Source organism: Scardinius erythrophthalmus, assembly GCF_964197995.2.
Source record: "Scardinius erythrophthalmus genome assembly, chromosome: 2".
Classification (NCBI taxonomy): Eukaryota; Metazoa; Chordata; class Actinopteri; order Cypriniformes; family Leuciscidae; genus Scardinius; species Scardinius erythrophthalmus.
In genome coordinates this window covers 27,496,767-27,518,050 of record NC_138222.1, presented here as the reverse complement: position 1 = coordinate 27,518,050, position 21,284 = coordinate 27,496,767, and the positions used below count along the sequence as shown (strand labels likewise).

Here is a 21,284-nt window from a genome sequence, read left to right as displayed (position 1 = left end):
ACACGATTAGAGGTGCACCAAAAAGTTTGTCGTCGTCAGGTGATGTTTAGGTTGAATTCCGCCCGCTGATTGTCTTAGACGATGGTAGCCTTCCAGGTGGCACTCGTCTGTACGAGGGGCTGAACATGAAGGCTACCAGCTGTCACAACTGTCTGAGACTTTGCGTACTGTCGTGTTTGTTTGTGCTGCACATATCTACGCGCGTGGCCGGAAACATGTCTTATCCGTCACATGTTGGCGTCGCCAGCAGAGAAGTTCGTCGAAATCGACACCCAAAACAGAGGAACACTTATTTTAAACCTCTCCTAGAAAGCCAAACTGAAGATGAAGGTATGCGTCTGATGTTAAGTCTACACAGGATAGCGGCGGATGCAGATGGACGACCAAAGCAGCTCAAGTTATTTGGGTCCAACACTATAAGGCTGCTCAAACCGTCCACCACTGAAAAGCACTTTCTCCCAACCTCAAATGGTAAAGCACTCTATCTTATCTCACACACGTCCATTAAGTACATCTAGTCATGCCTTTGTCCTTATTTGCACCCTTAAAAATAAAATTGCCATCTATTGTTCAATGAAGAACATTTACCATCAATGGAACGTTCCATTGCAAGGTTCTTTATAGTGAAAAGGGTTTAAAAAAAAGATTGAAACATTCACACTACACTCTTAAAGGGATAGTTCACCAATTTTTTTTTAATTTTGTCATTACTTGCCCACTCTCAAGTTGTTTCAAACCTATATGATGAAAACAAAAGAAGATATTTAAAAAAATGTTGACGACATCCATTGAGTAGTCCTAAATGATGGCAAAGTTTAAATTTTTTGGTGAACTATCACTTTAAAAAGTTCTTTATTGGCATCTAATGTTATATGAAGATCTTCAATAAACATATGGAACCTTTCCATTCCACAATAGGTTCTTTATTGTGGAAAAGGATTCTTTAGGTTTTGAAAGTGGTCTTAGTAAGAAAAAAAAAAGGTTCTCAGAAAGGTTCTTTGATTAACCAAAAATGGTTCTTTTATGGCATTGCTTTGGAAACTTTAATTGTAAGAAAAAAAAGAAGAAGATTATTTTAAGAACTGTTCACTGAATGGTTCTTATAGGGCATTTCTGTGGGGAAACAAAAACCCTGCTGGAACCTTTATTTTTTAGCCCTTATTAGATGTGTATTTTTTAAATCTAGGCCCATTGTCTGATTATTTATTTTCATTTTCTCTCTCCTATCTGTAAATCCTACTGGACTAGACCTTCAGTATAACTACACAGTGAAATATGAACTGAAAAACCTCTTGTTGGACAAACTGGTGAAGGCGTCTTTTATGCACCTGAGGTCTCCTGTGTCATCCCGTCATCCTTTTATTTGTGAGGCAAGGGTCACGTCTCTTCAAGATCTTCCTGAAGGTGACTATGTCGCTATGCGTCCTCGAAGCGTGTGGACCGAATCGGATGTCACAAACCATGTATCTGAGTCAAAAGATGGCCAGGTATCCCTCTTAGCTCATTATCGATGCACTCAACCAAAGAATGCCAGGTCCATTACACATCGAAAATGCTTCCCACCTCAACACCATCTTCGAGCTCCTGTTTTGCTGCTCTTCTTGGAGGAGAACAAGCAACCTGTGGAATGGGGGAAGTACTTCACGCCCCTTTCCCGCCCCAGGACCCGCCGGTCTCAGGAGCCTGGGAGCATCGTCTCTGACATCCCCAACTACAAGCAAGGGTCGAACAGCGTGGCCAAAAACCAGTGCAAGCTGCACTCCTACCACGTGACCTTCAAAGATTTGGGATGGGACCATTGGATCATTGCACCCCACAAGTACAACCCTCGTTACTGTATGGGAGACTGCCCTCGTATCCTGCATTACGGCTACAATTCGCCCAACCACGCAATCATGCAGACTTTGATCAGCGAGCTTGGTGTGTCAGATATCCCGATGCCCTCTTGCGTTCCTTATAAATACAAACCTATCAGCGTGTTGATGATGGAGAAGGATGGAAACATAGTTTATAAAGAATATGAAGATATGATTGCAGACTCCTGCACCTGCAGATGACTTTGGGCTTGGGGTCAGAACAAGAAAAGAATTGAATGGTGCTAAAGGACAATGTGAATTTGAACTAGCACAATTGAAGAACTCAGCCGAAAGGAATGGTTATATTGGGTTTGATTTGCCTGTTGCCATTGCTTGCGCGTTACTAAGAACATTCACACAGCGAGGTTTGTGTTAGACTTGAATTGAATTGATCAATTCAGTCTCACCTCTCACAGTACAGATGTTTTAGGGATCTAGGTATGAATAACTGGATTCTGATTGGTGAATGAGTGACTATCATGTAATATTTCTTTTCTGCTTACTCTTCTCTACGTATGTTCTTTGTTTCTGTCTGGTATGTATTAATGTGACATCTTTTGTAATGTATTTATGGAGGGGGAATGAAATTTTGGCACTTTATTGAAGACACTGTACTGAAAAAAGGAAAATGGAGGAGAAAAAAAGAAGCACGAAAGAGCCCTGTCTGTTGACTTAGGCCATAGAGTTGTTGCTGTTTCTCTTGTTTGCTGCGTTTGTATCCTCTTTCTGAAAGCACAGGTTTTGCCCATCTTTGACAAAGAGCATGGCCTTCGAAAGCAAGTGGAGAGAATAAGCAGAGGCTAATTTTGCACAACCTCAGTGAAGACATGCAGTAAGTGTATAAATGAGACTTTCATAGATGTATTTCTTAGAGGAGAAATGTCCATGCACCTAAATGAATGTTTTAATGTTATATTGAAAGATGTTGAAATAAAGTAATTATTTTGTAAAAAAAGAAAAAGAAAAAAAAGCAAGCAAACGTATAAATATGTTTCTTGTGTGATCATTTGATTCTCTTTTGTTTGGTATTTCTCTTAGATTTGGTCAATAGGAGTCGCTCTCTCCCAGCTGTTTCTCTCAGCTCTAGTAAATGGAGATGGCAGGAATGCTGGTCTGAACTGGCTTCTTTGATGTTATAGAGCTTGTCTGGTGTAAAATTTGGGTGAAAGTTCATTTAGAACCTTAAGCAAGTGTTCAGCCTCCATGCAATATCAGGATAAGATATGGAAGAATACCTGAATGTTTTGAAAATCCTTGTGTCAGTATTTACATAATGTATAGAATGCTCAGAATATGGTATCTTCCAACTAACAGGGAAATGTATATAGTCTGTAAGATTGTGTACACGAAAAACAAAATGTATTAGAATGTAGCATATAACAAAAAATTTCTCTATTTAGCATTTTGGGCATAGGAGAGAAGATATAGGCCTGGTTTCACAGACAGGGCTTTGATTAAGTCAGAGGTTGGCCTTAGTTAAATTAAGACATTTAAGTAGCTTTTATAAACATGCCTTAGGGGGAAATAAATTAGTGGTGTCTACTTGAGACAAAAATGGCACTGACATATTTTAAGATATGCTTTCAGTTGAAACCGCTTAAACATGCACTTTAGTCTGTGAAACCAGGCAATAGAGTACTGTTTGAAGGTTTGGGGCCGGTAAGATTTGTTTTAATGTTTTTGAAAAAAAGTCTCTTATGCTCAACTGGGCTGCAATTTGAAATTTTGTTTTCTATTTTAATATATTTTACAATGTAATGTATTCATGTGATGCAAAGCTGAATTTTCAGCAGACATTACCCCAGTCTTCAGTGTCACATGAAACATTCTGAAATCAATATAATTTGCTGATTTGTTGCTCAAGAAACAATTGTATTATGTTGTGCTGCTGAAAATATTTGTAGAAACAACACTTTCCCCCCTCAATATTTTATGATTAAAGGAAAGTTCAAGAGAACTGCATTTTATTTGAAATTATAAATTTAATAGAAAATGTATATTAATAGAAATCAAATTTTCTCATGAATAAAAGTATTAATTTCTTTCAAAACTATTTTACTGACACAAACTTTTGAACCAAAATGGAGAAAAATATTAAATGTGATGCATTGAGTAAATTGTTAAACCAGAAGCATCAAAATCTTTTTGCAGTCTTTTTTTTTTATTTAAAGGGGACATATCATGCTAAATGCACTTTTTTAGCCCTTAAATGCATTTTGTTGTATATTTGGAGTGCTTAGAAGTACAGAAAAGATGAAATGATTCTCTTCAGGTGCTTCGTTGATATCTTTATATTCTGTTTTGGTCATATTTTTCAACCGGTTCAGATTTTTCTGTTATCTATGACGTTTTTTGAACTAATACGTCACAGTATTTGCAGTGGAACTGCCAAATAAGGACATTGACTTCCGGCCCAACAATTCGAGCAATCCGCCATTATTATTTCTCGCTGCAATTTTGTAGTCCAAGCGAAGGATGCAGAAGTTACGAGAGGGTAAGTTAAAATGTTCGGTTGTTGGATGTAGTAACCCACACGCTTCATTACACCGTCTAATGTAGATGAACTGCCGCGCTTGTGGCGCATGTTTGACTGAAAGAACGAGCAAAGAGAGAGAGAGAGATACCTGGTCGCGCGGGCGCTCTCTCTATCTCTCGGAGCCAGGCGAAAGTGTAAACATGACTTCACCGTCTCCAAAAGAAGCTGTCTTGCTCGCTCTCCCTCGCACATATTATTCAAAATAAATCGACACGGTGGTAAAAGGTCGGAAGACCAAAGTTTCATGTGTAAATACAGTAACACACCATTGCGATACATCCATATGAAGACGTTGTTCTGCAGGTTCGTCGTCTTCATTTTCATCTCGCTCCGGCTCCGACTCTGGCTCGAACATGTAAGGCTGGCTGGACAAGTCTTCCGTTGTTGACATTTTGTTAATAACGTGTGAATAAAACGTTTCTGTGCCGCTAGAATCAGGGGTCACCAAACTAAGGCCCGCCACCCCCCTTTGACTGGCCCCCCAGCCCCTCTGCCCCCCACTACTTGAACCGGCCCTATGAGGCAATCCCCAAAAGTCGTCATGGACGGTATGTCATGGTACGGGCGTCACAGTTTGGTGCATACATCTACACGGAGAATACAAGATATAAAAATAAATAAAACTTGCGTGCAATTTAATTAATGTAATGCGGAACTACTGTTAGATACGCGGATTCTTAGGGACACCTAATCTGTAGCTCCGCCTTAGCTCTGAAGCAGGCTGCGGTGTAAAGATTGCAATGCTGGAATATGTTGAGAGAGAGGTGTGGGCGCGATCGAAAATTCGTAAAGTGTTTACTTATATTTGTGTGTGTGTGTGTGTGTGTGTGTGGCGCGGCCGCGATCGAACAGTGGAAACATAAAAACATACTCCGTCATTTAGTTTATGCAGGACATCATTCAAACTGCAAAGTGATTAAGTTAGGCTACTGTTAATTACATTTTTAAGGAAAACAAATATATTAATCTGAAATGTAGCAGATTAATTTTCAATTAATTCAGGTACAATTACCAATCATATCAAGGTATTTTTATTAATTGAATTAATGAACTAATTATATAAAACTATTGTCATGCACTACAAATAAACTGGTTCTATGCCTTTACTTTATTAATAAAACTTATTTAAAAAAAAATACAAGGCTTAAGACATTTATTTTTCTTTTGGTGGTCCAGCCTGAGACATGCACAAGCCTTCTGCATTTTTGTTTTGCTTTTCCCTTCATTGTACCCAACCGTGATGTCTGAACCAAGGTATGAACCAAACCGTGACTTCTGTGTACCGTTCCACCCCTAAAAGAGAGTGCAGAGTTTTCAAAGAACAGTGGACCAACGATTATTTGTGAAGAATAACTTTAAATAAAACAAAGTGTGAAGACTCGAGTCTCGATTACAACTTTTGCAAACCACTAGTAAAGATAAACAAATATGTGCCAGGAATCAAGTGTTGATAGTAGTGTGGATATAGTAGTGGGGATGGCTGTGCCATGCAGGCTAGTAATCTCTACTACACAATGAGGCCTGCTGGTGGTCATTTTGGTCTGGGTCATACAATTCTATGTTATATAGCTGACCCGGCCCCGGCCCCCCATCACAGTCAGGAACGATAATGTGGCCCCCAGAGAAAAAAGTTTGGTGACCCCTGCGCTAGATAATCGTATCTCTGCTACCAGACTACAAAAATGGCCGAACGGGGTGGAGTTGAACCTCTGCAACCTGGAGAGGGGGCGGGGTATGAAGTGTCTCAATTGTATTTAAAGAGACCGCACCAAAACGAGTTGCTCTCAGAAGCACATCAGAAAAGGGGTAAAAAAGGGGCCTGTGGAGCTATAATAATGAGGAATTCAGACCCAAGCATTGCAGTTCCGCTTTATATAGACTACAAATGTATGATTTATATGTAAAAAGGAACAATTTAAAGCATGATATGTCTCCTTTAAAAGTTTATTGATTAAACTTTTTTTAATCAATATCTGACCTATTGTTGTTGTAGCATCCACACTTGGTTGATTACACTTCCATTTCCAGTACTCAACTCAACTCAGCTCAATTCAACTTTATTTATAGAGCACTTCAACACTACAAGTGGAACCAAAGTGCTGTACAGAAAAATAAAAACAATGCAAACATATGACATACACAGCTTACAAAGCATATTCAAATGCTGAAGAAAACAAATATGTTTTAAGCGCACTCTGAAAAACACCCAAAGGAGAAGATTTTACAGACAGAAGAAGGTCATTCCAGAGCCTAGGAGCTGCAACAGAGAATGCCCGATCACCTTTACTTTTTAAATGGGGTCGCGGAACCATGAGGAGCAATTGATCATATGATCGCAGAGATCTACTGGACTGACAGCGACTGATTAAATCAGTAACATACTCAGGTGCCAGGCCATGCAGAGACTTGAAAACATACAACAACGCTTTGTATTGAATTCTGTATCGTATGGGTAACCAATGTAGTTTAATTAACACAGGAGTAATATGCTCTCTCTTCTTAGTACCCGTTAAAAGTCTGGCAGCTGAGTTCTGAACAAGCTGCAAACGGGAGAGAGAAGCCTGACTCACACCCAGATACAACACGTAAGGGTTAATGCCCGACGAGGTGTCCATTAACAGGTATTAATGGACGACGGCGAGGCGTGAACCGTCCGACGCGCAGCGGACCGTCCGTGAACCGTCCGACGCCATTAATACCTGACAACAATGGACACCTCGAAGGGCATTAACCTGCTTATACCATGGTCACTTACGAAAGAAATAAATATTTAATCAATTAATAATACTTTAATGTGTTTTAGAGTAAAAATCGTGAGGGTTTTTATTTATTAAGTTGAGCGAACTATTTAATATCTCCCGTATACAAGCGTTGCCAAGCAACGTGGCCACAGCGACCCGACCGCAGCAGTTGATCAGTGAGTTTGAGCCAGCGCAATCATTTAGAACTGTCATCAGGCAAATTGACAGGACGCCTTTCCTAGGTGTACATTATCACTTTTTAACGGACACCATGCAGCCAATCAGAATCGAGTATTCACCCAGACCATGGTATAACCAGCATTAAGCCATGTCTTAGTAACAATTTTTTTTGTTGTTGATGTATGAGTATATTTCCAGTACTCATAATCAACCTAATGGCTTTTACAGTGATATAATGGCATCTTTAGACAACAATTAACATACAACAGGTATTCCAGCTGAACCCAAATACATATATCTAACATTCTTATTTGACAACATATTGGGAAAATATACTCTATTTTTAGTGATTTTGTCACGGGACACTGAACGAGAGACGAGGATTCAAGTGCAGAGAAGATTTAATAAACAAACATGGACAAAATACAAAAACTCAGAACTCAGATACCAACAGCACAGGAACATCAAATACAGTAACACGGACAACGAGCCAGCACAAGACTACAAACACAAGGAGGCTAAATAGGGGAACAAACAAAGGAGGGTAACGAACACAACAGGTGGGACAAATTAACCAAATAATCAGATAACAAGATGGGAGGGGCTAGACAATAAACAAGAACACATGGCAAACATAACAAAAACACCCATGTGCAGCACAAGACAGGACAGGCATGTGACATTACCCCCTCCCTACGGAGCGGCTACCAGACGCTCCACAAGACCCGAACGGAACGGGAGGGACAGACCAGGGCGGGACGGGAGGGACAGACCAGGGCGGGACGGGAGGGACAGACCAGGGCGGGACGGGAGGGACAGACCAGGGCGGGACGGGAGGGACAGACCAGGGCGGGACGGGAGGGACAGACCAGGGCGGGACGGGAGGGACAGACCAGGGCGGGACGGGAGGGACAGACCAGGGCGGGACGGGAGGGACAGACCAGGGCGGGACGGGAGGGACAGACCAGGGCGGGACGGGAGGGACAGACCAGGGCGGGACGGGAGGGACAGACCAGGGCGGGACGGGAGGGACAGACCAGGGCGGGACGGGAGGGACAGACCAGGGCGGGACGGGAGGGACAGACCAGGGCGGGACGGGAGGGACAGACCAGGGCGGGACGGGAGGGACAGACCAGGGCGGGACACAAAGTTCAGGAGTCCAGGGCGGAGACGACCCCTCGGGCGGCCAGGGCGGAGACGACCCCTCGGGCGGCCAGGGCGGAGACGACCCCTCGGGCGGCCCAGGAACAGACCCCACCGGCTCAGGAACAGACCCCACCGGCTCAGGCACTGGAACAGACCCCACCGGCTCAGGCACTGGAACAGACACCACCGGCTCAGGCACTGGAACAGACACCACCGGCTCAGGCACTGGAACAGACACCACCGGCTCAGGCACTGGAACAGACACCACCGGCTCAGGCACTGGAACAGACACCACCGGCTCAGGAACAGGAACAGACACCACCGGCTCAGGAACTGGCACCACCGGCTTGGGCACTGGAACTGGCACCACCGGCTCAGGAACAGACACCACCGGCCCAGGAACAGACACCACCGGTCCAAGTGTGTGCGTAGCCCACACACACCACATGGCTGTGGCCATAATGGCCAGTGTCGCGGTCACTGAGGGCTCAGGAGCAGACGCCTCCGGCTCCGGCTCAGGAACAGACACCACAGGCCCAGGCACAGGAACAGATACCACCGGCTCAGGTTCAGGAACAGACACCACCTGCTCAGGTTCAGACGCCACCGGCTCAGGAACAGACGCAGGCTCGACGGCGGCCATCTTGTCAGGAGACACAGGAACAGACATAGTTTCAGGCTCAGGAACAGATACAGTTTCAGGCTCAGGAACAGACACAGTTTCAGGCTCAGGAACAGACACAGTTTCAGGCTCAGGGACAGACACAGTTTCAGGCTCAGGGACAGACACAGTTTCAGGCTCAGGGACAGACACAGTTTCAGGCTCAGGGACAGACACAGGTTCAAGCTCAGGAACAGACACAGGCTCGCCGACGGCCATCTTGTCGAGGGACACAGGCTCTGCGGCGGCCATCTTGTCAAGGGATACAGACTCCGCAGACGTGACGTGAACAGTCTCTGGATCGGCAGACGTGACCAGTCTCTGGCTGGACAGACGTGACGTGAACAGTCTCTGCCTGGACAGACGTGACGTGAACAGTCTCTGCCTGGACAGACGTGACGTGAACGGTTTCTGGATGGGCAGATGTGACGTGACGTTGAAGTGGCGCCTTTCTCCTCCTCCTCCGTCTCCTGACCACCGGCTCCGAAACCACCGAACCACCTCCTCCGATCTGATCACCGTCAGACATGGTGCTCTCCTCCAAAGTTCACTGAGCACACCTGGCAAAATATTCAAACAGGGAAATGGAGTTTCCCTTGTTCTCCCCCGGAGGAAAAAATCTCGCTCCGCTGAATCCACATACTTGGCTGGCTCGTTCTGTCACGGGACACTGAACGAGAGACGAGGATTCAAGTGCAGAGAAGATTTAATAAGCAAACATGGACAAAATACAAAAACTCAGAACTCAGATACCAACAGCACAGGAACATCAAATACAGGTAACACGGACAACGAGCCAGCACAAGACTACAAACACAAGGAGGCTAAATAGGGGAACAAACAAAGGAGGGTAACGAACACAACAGGTGGGACAAATTAACCAAATAATCAGATAACAAGATGGGAGGGGCTAGACAATAAACAAGAACACATGGCAAACATAACAAAAACACCCATGTGCAGCACAAGACAGGACAGGCATGTGACAGATTTTTATTCTGCAGTTTGATGGGCAAATTAATCCCTGTGGTTACTGAGTTATTTACAGCTCCTAGACAAAACTATTTAGACTTTTAACTTTTAATTGTTTAGATAGACTCGACAAGTGGAACAAGATGGTAATTCATAGAACAAACATAGCAAGCCCAGTACATAATAAAACTATAACTATAAACTAAAGCATGTACCCTAGCAAACATTTGGCCGATTTCACTTAGTCACAAACTAAAATGCATGTTTGAGCTGTCTAAACTGAAAGTAACTTGCCATATTTTAAGATATGCCAGTGTCATTGTCTTGCACAGTATCAATTTTCACATTAGTAATGTTTTTTTTTCTAAGGCACACTTATAAAAGCTACTTAAATGTCCTAACTGAACTAAGGCCCAATGGTAGAACTAATCACAACCACACCATCAATATATCAGAGGAACAATTAGTAGCTCTGTCTAAAGGTCTCCAATGAAATAAAGGAAGATGCACAGTGGTAGCTTCCCTTATTGATACGGTTCATTCGCATTGCTTCAGTCTTTAGCTGACGCTATTGGGAAACTCCTTTCCGCTGAAAATGCCGAAGCCTGATTTAATCGCTTATGTGCAACTGCACAAACCTCTGGCGCTTCAGCCCGCCAAAATGGGTGGGGCTACCCGTCTATATAAGCAGGACGAAAATGCCATTTTCGCAGAATCTTTCTCCTTTAGCGTAAAGATCTCCTCGAGCTGACCCTCGCCCCGGAAATGGAGCTCCATTGTGAGTATGACCCCAGGGGGGCATGGATTTCTATTATTTTGAAGGTACCCCCGGGCGCCGCCATTGGCTAGCGGACCCCCACCTGCTGTTAGCATCCCATTGACTCCCATTCATTTTGGCGTCACTTTGACAGCGAATAACTTCACATCTGAGGCGTTTAAAGACTCCATTTGTCCATTATTTATTTCTAAAGAAACACGAAAATGTATAAAAGGCTTCATTACCTTGTAGCTTACGTTACGGCCCCGTAGAAGCAGTTTTTGTAAAAATAGGCTAACGATTGCGTCATAGCAACGCGACTCTCTGTCGCACAGTAGAGAGATTACCGTATGGACAGGAGGAGAAGCTCGCGGTCAATCGGGAGGACGTGGAGACAAAATGACAAAGTAATTAATCAGAACACCTACTAAAAGTTTCTCCTGCTCCTAGCTCATGGACAGCTCCTACTCACACTCTCCGTCTCTGCAAGTCTCGGAAGGGAATGATTCAGATTTCTCTTGGCACAGCTACTAGAAGACAGAAGGTTTGCTCACGTCACATCTGCGTAGTCAAACTCAGTTTGAGTCTGCGCAGTACGCTCGACCCCCAGGAAGTAAGAGTTTCTAATTGGCTTCACTTTGTTTCCGTTGAATCCAATGGGGTCGCTGTGTCCATTTCTTTTACTGTCTATGGTATGACCAGGGGTGTGAACGACATCAGCGGACGAAGGAGTCGTGGCTACGGATGATGAGGACTGGCTGATCGACTTCAATGAGGAATTATCGACTCCCACCCAATCCAACCCGGTATCTTCATCATTGCTGCTTTGGAAAATTACCATTGACTGTATAAACTATGAACTATTCTATGTCAACAGCCCTGCGCCATCTCCGCGGAAGCCCTGCTATGACGTCGTGCCGCAGGTCGTGTTACCACCAGCAGCGTCAGTGCAAGAGGATTCTGCAGCTTTGACTCTGGCCTTGGATCTCTTCGCGCCATCTCGGCCTGTCGACCTGTCGGCTCCGTCTTGGCTCCTTGCCTTCCTGCAACCACCCGTGACATCCTTTATGTTGAGTTATATCCAGTTTAAGATTCATCCAGTCCTAAAAATCATGCAAAAGCAACAAACTGTAGGTTACATGACATGTCGATCAGACAAATTTTTTTTGGAGAAGTGGACAGCTCTTGGTCAGGTTAATCAGAAAAGTCAAAGGTCCAGCTTGCCTATAAAAACAGGATATTATAAATTAGGAAGAACATCAACAAAGCATCTCACCCCCAATTATATCAACTCATTTTGTCACTGAGGAACAGAAGTTTGAACTGAACTACATGAGTCACAATTAAGTCTCCTTTATTAAACAGAGATGTTTTGCGAAGTGCAGGTACACTGGATGGAATGAAACTGGATTAATCTGCTGAGGCCCTTTTCTCCTCATTGGCAACTGATAATTGTTTCAGTTCCCGGTGGGATGGTGTACTTGGTCTAACATCTTTTGACCAAGTGCCAAAACTGACAAACAAATCAAATGGGGACAGGGTTCTTGACCCTAAAGCACTGAGGGAACACCCTGATGAATTGTCATCATTTGATTCAGAAAGAGAGATTATTTTTAAGTTCTTCTCCTGAAGTTGAACTCCTAAAAGTCTTCTCAGGGCTACTGGTGGAAGGAATTTAGTTTCTTATCTTTTTCAAATGATAGAATGGTCTATTGTTGTGCATGGAGTACGGATTATCTCCAAAAAAACAAACACCCTCAAGGTTTGTTTATCCAATCGATGTTTCACTTGCATTTAAAACTTCTAAATCTATGCAAAAGTATTTTTTGGTAACACTTTATTTTGATGGTCCCTTTTGAACATTCTGTTGACTATAAGTAACTTTGCAACTACATGTCAACTAACTCATTAGAGTATTAGACTGTCTGCTTAATATCTGTTCTTTATTGTAATGCTCCCCCAACAGGTATTCTACTGACTATAAGTAGCTTTGCAACCACATGTCAACTTATTCTAACCCTAACCCTATCAGTCTACTAATACTCTATTAACACTTTAATCAGAGTTAGTAGACATTTAGGTGCAAACTGCAAACATACAAGCAAGTCAACAGAATGTGTTAAAGGGACCATCAAAATAAAATGAAACCCTTTTTTTCAGTGTTCAGAACCCAGTCTCTCGGCAATTTGTGACATACAGTAGTCACGAAATTTAATCTATTGATTCGTGTTCGTGAATAATATATTGATAATAATCTTTTTAATCTATATTGATTCGTGTTCGTAAGATAAATGAATAGAAAAATAATGTTTTTAAAGATTTATGTGCAGTAACGTTAGGCCAAGTGATATTGTTATTACTGACACATTACAATGACTTTCGAGAGAAAATGACATCGTCTAGATAATTAGCTAACCATTCAGCAAGGCTAAGTTTTTTTTTTTTTTTTTTTTTTTGCTGATGACGAGGAAACCATTGGTCGGGCTTTAATTCATTGCCCTAAAATGTAAACCATGTGAGTCTAATGACAAAGAAAGGCATAATTTATAACATTTAAGCAAAATTTTATCATTACTTATAAACCTCACTTAACGTTACCTGGACGGTGATTTGAGCGCAATGAGAAATCACTGAAGAAAACACCCAATCGCAAAGCGGACTTGCTCCGTCTCCACAGCAACGGACGCTGATGTTCATGTGTAATGCTTGCGTCAACTAATTAATTAAATTAAATGCATTTATTTTATTTAAATTGAATTGATATCCAAAACAAATCCCGTTCTCACAATCGAAGGATAAACAATTTAAACTGATGGTCAATAAGTCTAATGGGTAGCTACTGTAGATTACCGTTAGATGACACACCAAACCGATGGAAAAAGAAAACAGTAGGCTATTTCTCAAAAAATAAACAGTAACATTTAGAAGCGATAGCCGTAGCAAAACTCTGCAGTCTTGTTAAATGAATATATTTACTATATTTTGACTGGAAGGAACGGATGATGGTTTACAATGGTGAGAAGCCTACAGAATATAAAGCAATAAAAACAAGGACAAAAAAAAATGTCTGATTAAATGTTGAGTAATGTAGCGTTTAAAGTTAAAAGCGGTGGTATAATGTGAAATTAAGGGGTGTAAAATAAGTATTTGATGTCCCGTGAGTGTGCATGTGAAGTTTTAGCTCAAAATACCCCACAGATATTTTAATATAGCATGGTAAAATTGTCACTTTTTGAGGGTGAGCAAAAACGCACCGTTTTTGTGTGTGCCGCTTTAAATGTAAATGAGCTGCTGCTCCCGGCACAGAGGGCGGAGCTTCAAGAGCTTGTGTCCTTTTACCTCACACAGACATGCTCTGAAAATTTCAAAAATGTTTAGCCTTTTTTGTTCAAACCGGAGTCAGACAATTATGGAGAGACTCAAGAAGAAATGACAACATGTAGAATGCGACAGGACATTTCTGAATGGTTAGTTGATTCATTTATAGCTGATGTGGAGTTAACTATCTTCTAGTCATTGATTAGCATAATCTGTCATGACAATCTATAAAACTGCGTTCCCGGGGGCGGGGTTTATGTAAATTCTAGGGTTGGTGATGTCACTAACCCAGGAGGAATGTCGTGTAGTCCCTACCAGCCGTTTGTTGTAGTCCATAAAAAAATATTTCTTTAAAAGCATATATCTTCCTTTGCTTTAAACTTTGAGCGTTGTAACAGGATGTTGTTTATGCTCAAACAGCAACATTACACACTAACTAAAGTTAGAAAAGTGAAATCATAATCAACCACCCCTTTAAAAAAATGAATAACAAATGAGAAAAAAACAATGCTCCAGATTGGCAGAAAGAAAAACGTGGTGCAGACACGAAATATACTTCCTATTGAAATAGACGAACACGAATCAATAGATTAAATTTCATGTACTGTACACAAACTGCCGTGAAACTGGATTGCAACCAACCAGTGACCCTCAGATGAGTCACGTCTGTGCAGATGGTGTTGGATACAGATTTCCTGGTAGAATTGCACAGAAAAGCCCACTGAACTTTGGAAGCACATGGTTGGTGTTTCTGTTCACCTCAGTTAAGGCTGATTACCCAACCCTGCTAAATAGCTAAAGGCAATTTTTCATCAAGTTAGGTTTACATTTCAAATACTGCAACGTTTAGGCTATGTTTTCAGTGGCCTAAATCACACACTTTGTGTCCTTAGTTTGACTATTCAAGTAAATTCCTTAGCATCTCTGATTGTGTAAATAAAAAAAAGAGTAATTTTCTCAACTTTTCAGCTTTCCATTAAATATACACTACTGTTCAAAGTTTGGGTCGGTATGACTTTTTAATGTTTTTGAAAGAAGTGTCTTATATTACTCGCCAATGCAGCATTTATTTGATAAAAAATAGAGGAAAAAATTATATTGTATAAAATAATATTGTAAAATATTATTACAATTTAAAATAACTGCTTTCTATTTTAATATGTTTAAAAATTTAATTTATTCCTGTGATGGAAAAGTTTTCAGCATCATTACTCCAGTCTTCAGTGTCACATGATCCTTCAGAAATCATACTGATTTGCTGCTCAAGAAACGTTGCACTGCTTAATATTTTTCTGAAAACCATGATGCTTAATTTAGCAGGATTCTTTGATGAATTGACTAACATATTTTTGAAATATTATAATGTATTTACTGTAACTTTTGATCAATTCAATGTGTCCTTGCTCAATAAAAGTATTAATTTCTTTAAAAAGTGATCCCAAACTTTTGAATGGTACTGTAACTGCCACAAGCATAAAGAGGAAAGGCCAGTCCTCAAAGTGTGTTGTGAGCAGATTGCTGTGCTCGACCTTAATAAACACTTAATCGGAACAGATTTAATACTATGTTGATCTGAACAAGAAGGAACTTGCAGATAAGCTTAACCTTGAGCTCTATCACAATATGACCAACATAGCAATGCTAGAATGCTAGAATTTGTTTAAAACAAGGCCACCAGCTTATGAAATAGTACTGTGTATTATTTGACAATCCCAAGATGACAAGCATCAGAACCAGTAAACACCATGAGTCAGTGTGGAACCTTTGTGATGAGCTGGATCAGAGGCCCGACTCATATCTGACCCGCTGCCATCATTGCTGCGACTTGTTCACTGTCTTTTTCCCCTCTTTGTTTTTTGTCCATTTTTTATTCTTTATTAAAACACAAGGTCCCTGTGCACGTGTATATGATAAAAGGGAGACAGAAGAACTATGTCAAAGGAACGTTGAAGAAACAGGATGGGAAATGTTGATTCAGAAGCCTTAGAATCTGATATAAATCATATTATTTACATCGGGTTTTTAAATCGGTGAGTATACTATTGCATAGCTGTCTAAATTATACAGTTCAACAAACTGTGGTGAAACTGCAGATTTACATCATTGGACTCTAAAATGCTGACAAGCACATGTCCAAAAGCCTACAGTATGTCTGATTTTTGTTCTTATCTTTCATTCCTCTCGTTCTTCCTTATCCCTTGCTTCTCTCAACTTTGGCTGCATTTTCTCCCAGAGTCCCAGAGGACATCAGATTATCCTAGTCACAAACATTAAGCAAACAAATGCCACATCTGGCAATGAAAAAGCAGAGAGACAGAGAGAGAGAGGGAGAGGAATGAGGGAGAGGCAGTCTCTTATGCTGACTGGAGGGTATATAAGACAGTATATCATCTCTGTCGTCAGTGTCTCTGTTACAGCAACTGAATCTATTCATTCAGCATGCAGGATCACATTCACAGAGGGGCTCTTCTAGCCTGGTGCCTGGTGTTTTTGGTGATTGTCCAGCAGGTAATTATGATTATTTTTAATATTTAGCTACAAATTATTTTTCGTGGCTCTCTAAATTATTGACTTTTACACCATCTCAGTTTGATGATATTTCTGTTAGTGTGTTCAGTAATTCCTTAAAAAAAAGAATAGTATTAAAATAATATTTTATATGCTCTTATGCTATTGTTACATTTTTAATATTATTAAATGGTGGAAACATTTTAAAGGAGCTACAATGCTGGTTTGTTTTAAATTTACTTTATTCGATTATTTAGATTTTGCTGTTAAATTAAAATGACATGATCAAACTAATAGTCAAACTCTTGCAGAAAGGGTTGTATAATTTGATCTAAGTTTTATTAGTGTAGTGCTCATTTATGCATTGTGTGTTTCAGGTGACCTGCAGCCCTCTGCCACAGTTGGACACACCCTCCTCTGTGCAGAAAGTTCAAAAGTCACTGAAGAGAACTGCTCGAATGACCCCATTATGGAGGATCATGGGTACTAAACCTCACGGTGCCTACTGCCAGAACAACTATGAGTGCTCGACTGGAATATGCAGGTAAATGCATCACTTAAAGTCACCTTGACAAAGGTGAAAAATGGACAATTGTTGAATGAAGTATTGCAATAAATTATTAATCTGTACATTTTTTTTTTTTTATCCACTTGCCCTCATATAATCTTTAACCAAAATAACTTCCCGTTCCCCTTGCAACGACATCTCTTCTCTGATGACGTGTTTACTGGCGCGAGGCGGGACAACCCGTCACATTAGATCAAAACCAAAACCATCCAAACAATTCCAATAAAGTCCTTCCTTATTTTGTTTCCTGTTCAAGAAGCCATTTCACTTGGTTATACTTTAGGGAAGAAAAGACTATCGCAACTTCCTTTTCATGCCGACTTTAAACATTAAAAGTTTATTTTTCTTCTTGCTTGCAGTACTTTCAGACTATTAAACAAGACATGTGAGAACTATATTCACTGATTCTTTATGTATTTTCATCCACAGGAGAGGCCACTGTTCCTACAGCCAACCGATAAATTCCTAATATGAAGACTCCGTCTTTCCTCTCTGATCTGACGTTTTTACACCATCATGCATGACAAGAGCTTGAGTCAATGAGCCACAGGGGCAACTGAATGTGAATGTGCAGTTAATCATCAGTTAGATATATAGTTAGGGCTAGGACTGACTCCTCTAAAGCCACAAAGGAGGCAATAGGTAATGCTCTGAAGATTGGGCTTATCATAAGGTAGGCTACATAACGTGGACTTTTTCCTCATAACCTACATGCACAGTGTATTGCTATATACAGGAAGCATTATTAGTGAGATTCAAATTACATTGTTGATGGACTGATGTGCTGGGAGGGTGATACAGTATATGTTATGAAGAATGTCATTTTGGGCCAGATTCCCTGAACCAGATTAAGTCCAGTCCGTGTCCTGGATATACCTGGAATAGAGTATGGCCCTTGCCACTAACAGCTCATCTCAGGACTAAGCTCAGTCTAAACATGGAAACTGGTCTGTAGTATTAGATCATGTTACTTGAAAGCTATATATGCAAGTGAAGGCAAGCGTAAACCGTGAAGTGCCTTAGCTCAACTGAAAAATCGTTGAACCAAAGTTAGTCTATGAGAAAAGGGACAGAGAAAGTGCAAAGGTTGCCATTATTGATCGTGTCTAGATATTATTAACCATTTACCTCCATCCTTTGCCTTTGTGTGTGTGCTCAAGTTTGTAGTATTTAATTTAAGACTCATTTATCTTTCACTATTTATGTTGTTATAAGTGTCTCATCTCACGATTTCCAAGCATCATTTCAATATTGGATTTCTTATTTATTGTTTTTCTCTTTTCATTTTGTATGATTCAACAGTTCATCTAAAGCTCCATTTTTATGTATCTGACTATATATATCTCTATAAGAGGTAATATTTACTGTACTGTAACTCTATATGTGCATGTCTCATATGAGTGAACTTTGTAGTTCTGAAATAAAAACGTGTTCTGAGAAAATTCCCTATATGTCCCAAACTCAATTTATTGCCTTCAAAGTTGCACAGATCACTGCAGTTTGCCATGCAGCATATTTCTCAGCAGCGGTTCCAGTAAAAACTGTGGGGAAAAAAATTGTGCATTTAAAAATGTAAAGTTTTGTTTACGCCACGCCACATCACGCCACCTTGGAATTATAAGGTTCTATCTGACATTTTTGTCAAAATTGAGTTATTCACATATTCTTATACTGTGACAACTTATGTGATGTTTTTTATGTTGTGTAACTTTTTGGGATTTTTTATTTCATCAAAACTCTCAGCTAATTAGGTGCTATATACCAGTACAAAAATGCAAAAAAGGTCTGCACTCTAAGAATATTTGTTACAAACAGGAGATAAAGAAAGTATCGACACTGACGAAGGCAAAGAGCCGTAACGTTTGTATATTCTTTATCTCCTGTTTGTAACAAATAAAGTATTTTTAGAGTGCATTTTTTGGACTTTTTATTTAGAAAACAAAAAGGTTCTGTCTACAAAGTCAAATGTAATGCAAAACCGTATAATTCCAAGGTGGTGATCAGTCATTACATATTTGTCATGCAAGCCTCTATGGCAAGCCGTTTTAACTTTTATTCATTTCCAGGATATGAATTGTTAATATCAAGAATTATATTTTTGATATCAACAATTACATTTTTTTTATATCAAAAATGAACATTGTTACTAGTAGCAATTAAATTGTTGATATCAAGAATAGACATTTCAACTAGTGACAATTGAATTCTTGATATCAAAAATAAAGGTTTTTACTAGTAAGAATTGTATTTCTGATATGTGAAACTGGAATTTTAACTAGTAAGAAATCAATTCTTGATATCAACAATTGATTTTGAATGGCAGCCTATGGTGACATTTCACTAGTGAAAATACAATTACAGATATCAACAATTATAGTTTTTACTAGTTGAAATTCAATTGTTGATATCAAGAATTATCATTTTAACTAGTGAAAATGTAAATGCTGATATCAAGAATTAGCATTGTTACTAGTGGAAATGTAATTCCTGATATCAAAAATAGCCATTGTTACTAGTGGAAATGTAATTCCTGATATCAAAAATAGCCATTGTTACTAGTAGAAATCTAATTCCTGATATCAATAACTATCATTTTAACTAGTGAAAATTTAGTTGTTGATATCAAGAATTCATATCCTGCGAATGATTAAAAGTCAAAACGGCTTGCCTATTGCCATTCCCAGGATATAAATTGTTAATATCAAGAATTATAGTTTTTACTAGTTGAAATTCAATTGTTAATATCAAGAATTATAGTTTTTACTAGTTAAAATTAAATTGTTGATATCAAGAATGAACATTTTTACTAGTTGAAATGTAATTCCTGATATCAAAAATAGCCATTGTTACTAGTAGAAATCTAATTCCTGATATCAATAACAATCATTTTAACTAGTGAAAATTTAGTTGTTGATATCAAGAATTCATATCCTGCGAATGATTAAAAGTCAAAACGGCTTGCCTATTGCCATTCCCAGGATATAAATTGTTAATATCAAGAATTATAGTTTTTACTAGTTGAAATTCAATTGTTAATATCAAGAATTATAGTTTTTATTAGTTGAAATTAAATTGTTGATATCAAGAATGAACATTTTTACTAGTTGAATTGTAATTCCTGATATCAGAAATTGCCATTGTTACTAGAAATCTAATTCCTGATATCAAGAATTATATTTTTAACTAGTTAAAATTGAATTGTTGATATCAAGGATTCATATCCTGGAAATGAATAAAAGTTAAAACGGCTTGCCATAAGCCTCAGAGGTGTGATCAGGGTTTCTGAACTGAGACCAGGGACCCACGCAGCACACAGCAGCCATTTGGCTGATATGGCAGACCTAGACTTCAAAAAGGTTAGCCAAGCATGTGCAACGAATAGAGATAGCGTTCAGAGACGCATAAATCAGTGTTGCTCATGTTCAAATCACAATTTGAAATTGGCATTTTATCACTGACAATTTTTGCTGCCAGACATATATATCAAGAGAATATATGAAGTCACATGGGGGCAGAGCTGTGCAGCAGACTGACACTCAGTCTAAGCATGCCTTCTGAGTGACAAAGAATATGGAATTCATAAAATCATAGATAAGTACCTATAGTAATCTTTGACATTCCTCCTGACTGTCAGAGTACTTTAAGTGCTAAACACTAGATGACCCATACCACATGAAAATATTAACTTTTTTAAATGAAACATGAAACCAACTATCTTATATGTCCCAACATAATTATTACTTTTGGTATAGGACTTTATTTTGATGGTCCATTTTTAATATTCTGTAGACTATAAGTGACTTTGCAACTACATGTCAGCTAACTTTTATTGTTTATTAATAGACTGTCTGCTTAATATTTGCTAACTCTTTATTGTGATGCTCCCCTAACAGACATTCTACTGACTATAAGTAACTTTGCAACTACATGTCAACTTATTATAACCCTAACCCTACCAGTCTACTAACACTCTAATGAGAGTTAGTAGACATGTAGGTGCAAAGTTACTTAGTCAGCAGAATGTGTTAAAGGGAGCATCAA

General features: G+C 39.8%; 2 protein-coding genes across 3 annotated transcripts; both read left to right on the top strand.

Annotated features, from left to right (window-relative positions):
* On the top strand, positions 1-3,806 carry bmp15 (bone morphogenetic protein 15). Of its 2 annotated transcripts, XR_014029168.1 has the most exons (3): positions 126-471; positions 1,249-2,688; positions 2,895-3,806. XR_014029168.1 is itself a non-coding variant. In XM_081352416.1 (2 exons), the coding sequence occupies exons 1-2, from the start codon at positions 126-128 to the stop codon at positions 2,055-2,057; spliced, it is 1,155 nt and encodes a 384-aa protein (XP_081208542.1). In that variant the 5' UTR covers positions 1-125; the 3' UTR covers positions 2,058-2,804. The 2 variants fall into 2 exon arrangements, 1 of the variants encoding a protein (XP_081208542.1); XM_081352416.1 differs by lacking the exon at positions 2,895-3,806 and having other exon boundaries at positions 1-471; positions 1,249-2,804.
* Positions 3,807-16,525: 12,719 nt separating this feature from the next.
* Positions 16,526-18,688, top strand: leap2 (liver-expressed antimicrobial peptide 2). Its single transcript, XM_081352229.1, has 3 exons — positions 16,526-16,675; positions 17,053-17,219; positions 17,673-18,688. The coding sequence occupies exons 1-3, from the start codon at positions 16,607-16,609 to the stop codon at positions 17,710-17,712; spliced, it is 276 nt and encodes a 91-aa protein (XP_081208355.1). The 5' UTR covers positions 16,526-16,606; the 3' UTR covers positions 17,713-18,688.
* The last annotated feature ends 2,596 nt before the right edge of the window (positions 18,689-21,284 follow it).

Coding starts and splice junctions, on each gene's coding strand:
- bmp15 (XM_081352416.1), top strand. CDS start 126: ATGAAGGCTACCAGCTGTCACAACTGTCTGAGACTTTGCGTACTGTCG. Junction 472..1,248: donor CTTTCTCCCAACCTCAAATG/GTAAAGCACTCT, acceptor CTACTGGACTAG/ACCTTCAGTATAACTACACA.
- leap2 (XM_081352229.1), top strand. CDS start 16,607: ATGCAGGATCACATTCACAGAGGGGCTCTTCTAGCCTGGTGCCTGGTG. Junction 16,676..17,052: donor TTTTGGTGATTGTCCAGCAG/GTAATTATGATT, acceptor TGTGTGTTTCAG/GTGACCTGCAGCCCTCTGCC. Junction 17,220..17,672: donor TGCTCGACTGGAATATGCAG/GTAAATGCATCA, acceptor TTTCATCCACAG/GAGAGGCCACTGTTCCTACA.